General features: G+C 41.1%; 1 protein-coding gene across 2 annotated transcripts; it reads right to left on the bottom strand.

The window, feature by feature from the left end:
• Positions 1 to 1,758: 1,758 nt before the first annotated feature.
• LOC129819788 (tumor necrosis factor alpha-induced protein 8-like protein 2) lies at positions 1,759 to 9,381 on the bottom strand. Of its 2 annotated transcripts, XM_055876381.1 has the most exons (4): positions 8,711 to 9,381; positions 6,200 to 6,260; positions 4,259 to 4,583; positions 1,759 to 3,953 (listed from the first exon to the last, which is right to left on the bottom strand). In XM_055876381.1, the coding sequence occupies exons 3-4, from the start codon at positions 4,574 to 4,576 to the stop codon at positions 3,711 to 3,713; spliced, it is 561 nt and encodes a 186-aa protein (XP_055732356.1). In that variant the 5' UTR covers positions 4,577 to 4,583; positions 6,200 to 6,260; positions 8,711 to 9,381; the 3' UTR covers positions 1,759 to 3,710. The 2 variants fall into 2 exon arrangements, with proteins under 2 accessions (XP_055732356.1, XP_055732355.1); XM_055876380.1 differs by lacking the exon at positions 6,200 to 6,260 and having other exon boundaries at positions 8,711 to 9,379.
• Positions 9,382 to 12,089: the final 2,708 nt, after the last annotated feature.

Here is a 12,089-nt window from a genome sequence, read left to right as displayed (position 1 = left end):
CGTTGAGTTATTTTCTCTGAGAATTAGAACCTAACAAACCCAATCACAATCACTTTTTTTGTATTTCAATCATTTTATGCATCTTCTAACACAGGTTTAACACCTAACAAACACATCTATTTTTTTTATTGATTTTGTACTTTTTTTAGACCCTTTTTCTCCTCAATTTCGTGATATTCAATGGGACAAGATGTCCAGTCTTGTCCCATCTCTGCTACTCCCCAACAGACTCTGGAAAGGTGAAGGTCTAGAGCCATGCGTCCTCTGAAACACGACCCCGCCAAGCTTCTTGCCACACTGCTCGCTGAAGCCGCAAGCGAGCAGCACCATTGTGTCGAAGAAAACACCGTAAAGCCGGCGACCGAAGCCAGCGCGCATGCGCCCGGCCGCCACAAGGAGTCGCTAGAGCGCGATGGGACAAGGACTTCACAGCCGGCCAAACCCTCCCCTAACCCAGACGACGCTGTGCCAATTGTGCACCACCTCATGGATCTCCCGGTCAAGGCCATCTGCCACACAGCCCGGGATCAAACCCAGATTTTAAGTGACGCCTCTAGCAGTAATCAGTACCATAGACCGCTGCACCCTTCGGGAGGCCACTATGTACTTTTTTAAAACACTTTTTACATAGGTCAGTCCTTGTTGTTACCTCATACCCAAGCAATAATGCCTTGCATTACGCCTGGGAAGAAAATACTTCAGTTTGCTCAACTTTCTATTGGCTCAATCATTAGCTCAACTTATCTCATGGCTGTTGGTTCAACTTACCCCAAGGAAAACATTTTGACTTTATTAGCCGACGCAGCTACAATGATGCACTTTCATGACAGGTTTAGGACCTCATATTAAAGCTTCTAGAGATCCCAACTGATGTATAGAACAATCTTAAAATGATCTACTTTGGTTTAGAGACAAGCATAAGGAAACCTCTAACACAAGATATTCATTTGACTAAGTGAAAATCTGTTTTTGGACCTTACTTGCTTATCTCTTTTTTCCATGTGGTTTCTTTCTTCATAGACTCCATGAAATGATTACCGCTTCCTAAATATTTGTCAAATGATTCATTTTGTGTATGGTTTCCTCGAAACGAGGGTGGCTCAAACTACCCCACTCTCCCCTATGCAGATTTTGAATAAATATGGAGTTCAAATCATCATTGTTCATCTGAGTTTTGATACAAGCCTCTGCTCTAATTCAAAAAAGAGTGATTAAAAGATCATTATAACTAATGGATGTTGGTAGAATAATTCTGTCCTACCTGGTACAAGATGAGTAGGGATCCCACCACACAAGAAGTAGATTATTTTAGGACTTTTATTGTAGCCTTCTATAATATTAATACAGTTGTCTATGTAATAATACTGATTGTAAATGCATCAGATTTGAAAGAAGCAACATTCATTTCTGGTCATCTACAAGAGCCAATAAGTAACCCTCCTCCAGGTGCAATAAGCCCTCTAGCCCATTAGAGGACAGCATTGATTTATTTTTTCACAGTTATGGCTACGAATAGGATAACCTGTTACAGTAATGGCATATACTGTAACTGGATTGACAAGTTCATCAATGTCAAGAACAATGTCTGCTTATCTAGTCTCACAATGCAAACAGGTGATGAATTCTCGCCTTCTTTCCTGAGGCCGTTTTCTGTGGAAAGTCTGAGGGTGCTGTCTTTCTGACACTTCCTGTTTCCTTCTGTGCATAAAACGTTGTGGTCTGAAGTTGAACAAAACAGATGACTCATAATAAGTCATCAAGATTGATAGATATACTGTATTATGGCCCGTAAGTCCTTTAATTTGACATGTTCACTTTCAAATGGTGTACATCTAAGACAGTTACAGGAGACATATAGCTTGCAAAGGGGTAGGGAACACCATTAGAGTTTACTTGCTTTGTGATTCTATTTCTCCTGTGGAAAGTGTTATGGTTCATGGCCAATTATTGCCTCATTCTTCTCCCATTGCACAACATCCACTAAGTGCTACTGCTGAAATACTACACACTTGTTTATAAGATGTTGTTTACACATACTCTTGCACTGATATCCCCCCAACCCCATCATGCGATCTTAACACACTCATAAAATAGCAAATAGAATCTTTGTAGTCAATAGCAAAGCTTTTTCTGGTTCTGAACTTATCTCCTAAAATGGTCCGTCTGTGAAACAGCACCGTTAAAAATATATGGCAAATAGAAATCAAAATGGATGGACATCAGAAATAGATGAGAGAGGTTGAGGAAGGACAGGACTAAAATCAAACAAAATATAACTATTGTAAAGTAGTATATAGTAGGTATAACCTGGAAGTAGAGGCCTAAGTGTTGTTGTTCACTAGTTTACTCCAATTAGGGGAGGGGTGGAAATATAGTAATTAAGGAAATATATTTTTAAAATATATGCATGTATATTTTTTTTATTTAACTAGTTAAGTCAGTTAAGAACAAATTCTTATTTACAATGACAGCCTACCGGGAAACAGTGTGTTAACTGGCTTGTTCATGGGTTGAAAGACAGATTTTTACCTTGTGAGCTCGAGGATTCAATCCAGCAACGTTTCAGTTACTTACCCAACGCTCTAACCACTAGGTTACCTGCCGCCCCCGAGCTGATGTATATAAATGTATATTTACCCAAAAATATATGGGGGATTGGAAACGATGCAAACAATTACATTGATGGAAGATACAATCTATCTGCAATCTTTAAGCTGACTTCAGTTTTATTGACTTCAAAACCTTTTATTTTTAAATGGTCCATCTGCAGTGTTTCCAGAAAGCTCAGGGGAATATTAATGTTGTGGAATTATCACTGATTGATTGAAAACTTAAAGAAATATATAAAGACCATCCAATCATCACATTCATTGCAAAGACTGTACAGCAGGACTTTAATTCAGACATGTATTAGAAATGAAATGCCATTAGCTGGTCTCAGAAACTCTTTGTAACAAGCAGAACAGTCAGTGATCAGACAGATACTAAGGCTGCATGCTTAGATGTGGACCAGACACTAATTGAGGTGGTTGTCTGTTGGTCCTAGATAGCCACTTTTAATTTGAATAGTACTTAAATGAGGTTAGCAACTGCTGTGACTGAACAGGCAGACTGTTGTCCTATTAAAGTCCATTAGTTTCCCCGGAAACTGAATATCTTAGAACAGGAGGACAAATCAATTGAAAGTAGACCACAGATTCTTATCATGCTGGAAGCAGGGAGTCCTGACAAAGAAGCATATTATATACAGAGCAGGTTATATATATATTTATCTCTTTGGAGGATTTCATAGGTGATTTTGGTAAAATGTAAGCTTTTTTGCCCGTATATCATATTTGAATGGACTTTACTTAGCTCCAACAGCATTGGACTGAAATGCATCTAGGCAGAGGTAGAGGAAATAATGTGAGATACTGAAATGTGACTATGCATATCATGCACATTCATACTGTGATAATGACAAATACACAGTGTATCGCCCAGTCCTAATGCAGATGTCTTATGTTGTACAGCAAGGATCATGATTCCATGTCCTCATAAAGATCCCAACATAAATCAATATCTACATCATCAACTGACACTGAATCAGTGTCCCCATTAAGCTATCAAAATGATATCGCCTGGTATTTTCATTGGGCAAACTGAATTCAGAATTCCTTAATAGGCTTGCAAAAGTTTCTCATTTTTCCAGGACTGTTTGGAATTCCCACTCATAGCTTGCCTTCCTCAACCAGTTTGTTCAGGTCTCTGCAGATCTTGGTGAGATTAGGCCAGAGAGGGCCATCGGGGGTGTAGAGGTTGGTCAGTAGGTCTTGGTCAGAGTAGTGGTTGAAGACATGCCGAATGCGACCGAGGGATTTGGGAGTCAGGTGTTTCTCTACGAGCTTCAGCAGGATGTCCCTACAATCCGTCAGAAGATCTGTCATGACAGCCTTATCAAATGTGAACTCCACCTGGGCCAAATAGACGGAGAATAAGATATTAGTGACAGCACAGTAGTAATTACAACACAGTTATTAGAACACCTGTACCAGTTGCTAGTTTATGGTATTGGCTTCAGGATAGAGACTATTGTAAGTGGGGCATTGTTGTTTCCTATTAAAGTCCCCTTAGGATTCTGTCCAGATAGTTTGACATTTTAGTAGGTATGATCAATGACTGTAGGGTGATGTCAGTAGGTTATATCATGCAGGCTTTAGGTTGTTGGCATCATGCAGAGTTCAAATGAGGCTCTGAAGAGTTCTACATGTAAAGTTACCTCCTGGAAGCTGATTGCCGTCATGACCCCCTGGTGCAGCTTCTTCTTGAAGTCCTGTGCCAGGCTGAGCTCCTCTTTGCTGAAGCGATCGTGCCGAAAGAGAATGCCCACCTTTACCACCACCTTGACCAGGTCTTTGACCACCTTCTGGGCTTCTGTGCGGTTCCCAGAGTGTATCTTGGAGACGCGGTAGAACTCATCCAGGATTTCGCTGCTGGTGTCATCAATGAACATCTGCACCATGGATTTGCTGGCCATACGGCTGAGGATTTTGTTTTGGGCCTTCATGGCCATGTCTTTAGAGCTGAAGGACTCCATTTTGATTCTTGGAAGAAAGTGGAGAGTTGATGAGAGACAATAATGGGGTCAAGTGCAATATCTGATTGTCTGGTCTCAGCCATGGCTATAGAAACAGAACACTGAAGACAGTTATTCTGGGAAGGTTGGTTCACTGGTGTACGATTGTTTTCTCTGTCAAATGAACTTTAAGATAAGTGAAAGGTCCTCTGTTTTGGTCAAGGACTTAAAGGTCCAATGCAACTGTTTTTTTTTTTTTTATCTCAATATCAAATTATATCTAGGTAACAATTATGTACAGTACTTACTGTGATTGTTTTAAATTAAAATGGTCAAAAATAAACCAAAATAGTTTATTTTGAGAACAAATTCTCAAGCAGAAATGTTGCTAGAACTGTCTGGAAGTGGTCTGAGTGTGGGGTGGAAAACTGAAAATGATCTGTTATTGGCAGAGAGGTTTGGAACTCTCTTTCTTATTGGTTTATTAACTAATTTAACTCCTGGTGATGTTACCAGGCAGGCCAAAACTCCATCCCACCAAAACAGCCAGAAATTTCAGGCGGTCTATTCAAAAATCTCTTACAGTAAAAGGGCATAATCATAATTTTCATAATTTCAGAGTATTATTCCAACCTCATAGTATGGAAATACACATAAAACACAGGAAATGCACGTTTTTGACTGGACTAGGCCTTCATAGGGGCACTTGGCACAGTTAACCTTTACTATTCACATTGAGGATCCGGGAACTCACACTGCGGTAGTATTGTTTGAAGTTGAGTTATGACCTTGGACGACCAAGATTATTGCTCTCCTGAGTTGTAGTGTGGGGGTCAAGAGGAAAAACCCAAAGGAAATAAAGGCATAAATCTTCCCCTATGCTGGCAAGTCTGTGTCAGTAGAGGCTGTTGTTGGTCGTTGGAGCAGAGTGGGGTTTCATTTAGACACATTCAGGGTCGGAGGTCAATATCGAGTATATGCTGGTCTTGGAGACAAGTTTAATGTGGCTACCATTTTCATACACCTCCTCTTGCATCACTTTCTTTACCTTGCCCTCACATCCACTCTTTCTAGAAGAAATTCTCTCCTACTTCCAAAGTAGACAATACAGCAACAATGCAGGAAACTTTTGGGATTTAAAAAAAATGACTGTGTATTATCTCAACTTAAATTAAGTTCAAATTTCCATAATTTTGGCCTATGACCTTATTCCCGATTACATATTCTCTCTAGAATCTTCTGAATAGCTCATCATGTAGCATTGCACAGCACATAAAGTACAGTAATTGTAGGGGTTAACATCGCTTCACTCAAAGTCCAGTGGCACAAATGGATAAAAGTGGAGACAGTGATTTAATTGGTCCTGTAATCTGTTTGATCTTCTATTCCTCAAGGGATGTGTTCAATGGAACACTCTGTGACTCAGAGTGACATTCTGCATGGTTGCTCAGATACCAACAGGAAGTATGTTAAACATGTCACATCACCCAGCCTTTGGAGTTAGATGGATCTGATAGCATGAAGAGAAAAAATCTTTGTACAGTAGAGGAAGTCTAAGACACACTGCAGCTACCATTTTACCTTAAACGCACTGACTCTGTCATAGGTGTGTTAAACATAGTCTATGGTAAAATGGTAATTTACCAACTGCATGGATTATGAAGACCCACTCTGCAACCAGTCATCTCCGTGTTCTTTCAATAATCTGTGTGAGAATGAGAGGGGATTCAGACTATGCGTATTATCACCAACCACAACTAGGACTTTCATGTTGACCACATGAGTTAGAAACCTTGATCAACCAGACACTTGAGTTAATTAAGTAGGTCAGAGACTGTATGTGGGAAATCACACTGGACACTCGCTTGCGTATCCCTTCAAGTTTGCATGTCTAATGGTTACGCTTCTGGGTTTGCAAATAATATAAATTTTCCGGACCCATCAGTAACTGCCTGTTTTGCATATACGTCATGTGGATCTCAGGTGTGAGGCTTTGTCTAGTTCAGACACACCACACAGTATAAAAGCAGCTCTGTAAGACTACTCTTTTACCTTATGATTAACATTTTGATCACTAATTTGCCAATTGTAACACTGTGGCTATAAATTGGCACATTTAAAATGTTGAAGTGCATTTGCACAGCTCTCTCAAGTGTGATTCCTTGAAAGACATGAAACCTGACCTACATCACAAGTCTGGCTGTTTTGTTTCAAAATGTGTGGCACTTTTTTACGGAAGAGTCTTACTTCCTGTGTGAAACAGCCATAAGAAGGAGACATTAAAATGAAATAGAAGAAGTTGGCTACCAGTGCCCTGTATGCAGTAACTGTCTTTCCATGGCTCAAAATGGCTTGGCCTCAAACATTCAGATGACACACTCCTTCAAACAGTGAAGGTCAAATTTCCTGGTGGGTCAATGTAAGCTAAAGCTAACAGAGCTAATAGTTAGCTGTCCGAGAAGCTCAAACACGAAGGCTGACAATTTCAATTTGCAACATGACCTTCGGTGTTGGCATCCTTCTGGAGAAACTTGTTTCCAAGTGTTCGAAGTAGAAATCAAATCTTACACAAAATATATTGGGCAATTAAATGTGTAGTAACGCCAAAAACAACAAGCAGTCAATTATTCCTCGACTGCTAGACATGGACATGGGAGATGTTTGGCTGCTTTGATTGGCTGATGCCTAATGATTTTCAACATCAAGTGACTGGTTTAGGCATAGGGTTAGCCAATAGCACATGGGTAGACCATACTTCAGGTCTCAAGAAGGCAGCAATGGTAACTTATTATTTTGCTATACATACTGTATCTATTACCTTGGGTGAGATCATGCCTATGGACACCCAGTTGCATTGTCAATGTTTGGATAAACCTCAAATGTGTAAACTTGGCTTTTACACAATGACTCAGCCTCTAACTTTAGTTTCTTGCATCTAATTTTATCATGGACAGTTCCACACGTCCATATTTTCAGCCCATCCCCTTTGAACTGTCTCTTATTCATATTCAGATCTACAAAGGCTGATTAACTGTGTTATCTGCCACAATCCCCCACCCCTCTACACAGGATGTTTTGATACAGATTTAGGATCTTAATTTGATCAGCCTGTTGCAGGACAACATTCTAGACTTGTGGTGTGTTTGAAGTTTAAAATGGCTTCTGAAGTTTGTCATTTCCACATAAAAATTTTGATACGAAAAATGTATCAACCCCTACTAAAAATATTTAGTAATTATAATCCACATAATAATTCACACTTCCTGTTGCTGCAGGGTTATTTTCATGCCGTAGCAAACTGGCTCAAATTAAGATCCTACATCTGTAAGAGACCTTAGGTGCTTGATGAGATTGTTGAGTACTATAAGGATCTGTTTCCTTTCAAGATGTTGGGTAACTTCAATGTGGTACAATCGTAGGTGATATAATAGATCTTAATGCATGAATAGGGTTAGACAGACCAGCATAGCAAGCACATGCACATGCACCAACTCACAAACTTACATAACACACACTCACACATTTGCCCGCAGAGTTGTTTTTCAGCTGCTAGAAAGCTATTGTCACTACAAGGTTTTGTCTTTGTCTTTAAATGCTTCTGATTAGCACAGAAGTGGCCATTGTTGCTAAAGCAATGGTCTAAAATAGCCTTGCCAAAAACCTGCTCATATTTTCCATGCATTCTCCACCTCTAGCAACGTAGCCAAGCACCCACTCTTTAAAAAGAGGTTTGACATTATGATTAATGTCTTTTTCGGGTCATAAATGTCCGAGCTAATTTGAAGGCACCTGTCTGCACTGTACACAGACACACAATTACTTGTGCACAAACACGCCACAACACCTAATACTTAATAACAGACGTGAAAATATGCTCTCCAATACACAAAGACACACACAAAGACACACACACAAGCACACGCACACACACACACACACACACACACACACACACACACACACACACACACACACACACACACACACACACACACACACACACACACACACACACACACACACACACACACACCTACATACAGTTAGAAAGATACGCTCACCATACACACACATAGAAATTCAGTTGTTGGACAGACAAACCACACAACATCATCTTCCACTGAGTCTGAAATGACGGTGCTATGAAATGCTTACCTGCGTGCCTATGGTCCCTTGGCTTCAGAACGACTCAGTGCTCCAGGAGGAGGCTTCACATAAAGTGGTTCTCGTTATACCCACCACTCTGTTTCTGTGACTCTGCCAACCTCAGACGCATTTCCTTAAAGAACTCATTTTTTGTGGGCACGCCCCAGAGCGGTGTATTTCTCTCTCTCTCGCTCTCTGTCGCTCTCTGTCTCTGTCGCTCTCTCTCTCTCTCTCTGTCGCTCTCTGTCGCTCTCTGTCTCTGTCGCTCTCTCTCTCTCTCTCTCTCTCTCTCGCTCTCTGTCGCTCTCTGTCGCTCTCTCTCTCACGCTCTCTCTCTCCCTCGCTCTCTCTCTCTTTCTATTTCTCTCGTTCTCATTCTCTCTCTGCATCTCTCTCTCTGCCTCTCTCTCTGTCCCTGCCTCTAATCCTGGCAGCATTCACTATCACTTGCTCAGCGTCTATAAATCTTGCACCACTATTTGCTCTCGGTTTTAATCTCTCCATTCCTTCTGTTCTCTCGTTCTCTTTCTATTATCGTCTGTATTTTTCCTCTTCCCCACACATTTGGGTGTTGAAAGGGAAAATGCAGGGCCATTTTCGTGACACCCTTCAGTGGAATGCAGCTGTGGTCATCTGTTGATTTGTGTCTCTCGTCTGGTGACTGCTGTCTGCGATAACTCTCTGACACTAATGCAGCTGACCCATAAAAGGAAATACAGGTTTGTGTGTGTGTGTGTGTGTGTGTGTGTGTGTGTGTGTGTGTGTGTGTGTGTGTGTGTGTGTGTGTGTGTGTGTGTGTGTGTGTGTGTGTGTGTGTGTGTGTGTGTGTGTGTGTGTGTGTGTGTGTGTGTGTGTGGCATTTCTAGATCCTGTAGGGAGCAACAAAAGCACCAGAACAGTTATTCCCAGAAAATATTAATACATTGATTAGAAGAAATGAACTTTGCTGTTACACAGTGATTTGTACTGTGAATGAAATGCACCCCGCTCTCTGGAAGCAGTATTTCAAAACCTTTTGGTCTCAAAACGGAAGCTGTGTCTGAGCTGTTTCCAAAGTTGTGCAACACCCCAGGCTTGCCCCTCACTCTAGTTTCATGGGAGTGTAAAGGAACATGGCAACAACAGTGACTTCAGTTCCACACACCAAAGACAATTGTCTTCTCAACTATTCCAAACTGAAACTAGATTAATAAAATCAAAAAAATTGCATTTGAATTGTTAAGGGGTGTAAATATTTCACTAGACAAAGCTATTCTTTGGCAAAAGGAACAGGCTATAATGAAGCTGCAGTATCTACAAACAAAACGGATGCAGATCGTGACGAGGTAATGTCATAATGTTGTGTCAGGTAACCCCTGAGTCAAGCAGCTGTTGTTGGTCTAATTCTATTTCATGTGGTGTATGTGAGGGTGGCAAGTAGCCTAGCGGTTAGAGTGTTGGGCCAGTAACTGAAAGGCTGCTGGTTAAAATACCCGAGCAGACAAGGTGACAAATCTGTTGATGTGCCCTTGAGCAAGGCACTCAACGCTAATTAGCTCCAGGGGCACTGTACTACTATGGCTGGCCCTGTAAAACAACACATATCACTGCTCCTGTGTATGTGACAGTTATATATATATATTTTGTATTGCACTGCCTTTAACCAAGGCCTGGGCTTTTGGGATACAGGTTGTTAGACACCATGGATCGAGACCCCTTCAACTGTTGTCACTTTGGTTGCCTTCCTTACAAACCTGTTTCATTAAGCTGCTTAATAAAACAATTATGAGACAGGTGAGACAAGAAAAAAACATGGCCAGACATAGGAAAGAGGAAGAGAGGCTTTCTCTACCTTCATCTGACCTAAACATACACGTAAAAGCAATTGCAATGGAAAGCTGTTAGGAAGTCATTTTCACTTCTGCAACACTTTCATGTCAGTGCAGATGAATGAAACAAGGCGAGGAGAGGAACACATTTTACACTATTGTTACACACCTCTTCTGCACATTAGGCAACCTTTTATTTTTCTGAAATGATGCCTTTTTTTGCAGGCTACTGACACCTGATGGAGTGGGTTCCTAAACTATACACCAGGGGGCAGTCATGTCTAGGAAAGTATCAGCATGTAATTACTTCAACAAAGGCCCTGAACCAATAGCTTGATGCCCTATGATCATGTGTCTTTGTTGGCAAACACGATGTCGGCAAACATTCAGAATATTCCATCAAAAAGAAGTAAGCCTTTTGGCTACATTTGCAGAACGGGTTGATAATATGTTGTGCAACACCCCAGTCATTATCTCTGTCAAATTTGACATTATCTCTGTCAAATACATCTAAAAAAGTCAAGTGTGCAAAGTCTGTTCCGTATGCATGCAATGACACCAGGTGCCATGGCAACAGACAGGAAGTGCAATGTAAGCAGTTTCCTCTTTCTTCTCCGCTATCAGTTAATTAGATCAAAGTAGAAATACTGTTTTAGTGACTCCTGTGTTGAGAACCTGGGGCTATTGCCAGGCTTTTCCCCCCAAACATGTTGTGATTGCTTAGCTCATTGGTGCATTACTTGAATGTTGTATTAAGTTAACATTTGGCACATTACCGGTAGACTCAGGAATATGGCATCATCATACACAGTTTGGCAACTTCCTGCTTTCAGCTATAAACAACAACAGAATTCAACAGAATTCAAATCTGCCAAGACTACCACTATTGTCCCTTCATCATTTGCGCCCTCTCTCTCCCTCTCGACACGCTGCATGTGTTGTTGATTTCTGTGCGCAGGAAGTCTCCCCGCTGTGTGTGAAGATGTCCTATTGCTGAGTCTACATTTCATTTCACTCACCCTTGTGCAGTTACACATCGTATTACAGTATGCTTCTATCAGTAGATGTCAGTAGCCATCTAGGTCTGAGCACACTTTCACTTCTCCCTGTCATTTCTTCCCGGTATTTAGCATGACTGCATTGGGCCTATCCAATGTGCTGTGTCATCAGTAGACAGCCAGCTGTTTCCGAATGTGTTCGGTATCAGTTGACATATTTTGCTTACCTCAGATTCAAGTGTTAAGTTGATTTGCCTTTAGATCACGGCCACTGTGGTCCCAACAGTATGTGCTTCAGTATCTATACTGTCTATAGAAGGTCCACCAGGGGCCACTTTAGCTCTTTAGAATGCGGCATTGACTTTTATCAGACTGAAAGCAGGGGTGTAGTGCACCTCTACCGCTGATGCTAGCTCTGTTTGTCACACCAATACTGTAATATTAAGCAAAAGAGTTCAAGCCAAAAACGGATCCCGCATCAGAGTTCTGGGCACTTGCTCAATCTGCAAGAATACCCAGGTTAATACTTTTTTTGTGTAAATAACTGTTCAAGGAGATGCTAGGCCAGTGTGGTGCAGACAT

Source organism: Salvelinus fontinalis, chromosome 22 (assembly GCF_029448725.1).
Source record: "Salvelinus fontinalis isolate EN_2023a chromosome 22, ASM2944872v1, whole genome shotgun sequence".
In the NCBI taxonomy this organism is placed as follows: Eukaryota; Metazoa; Chordata; class Actinopteri; order Salmoniformes; family Salmonidae; genus Salvelinus; species Salvelinus fontinalis.
This window is presented reverse-complemented; position numbering and strand designations above follow the sequence as displayed.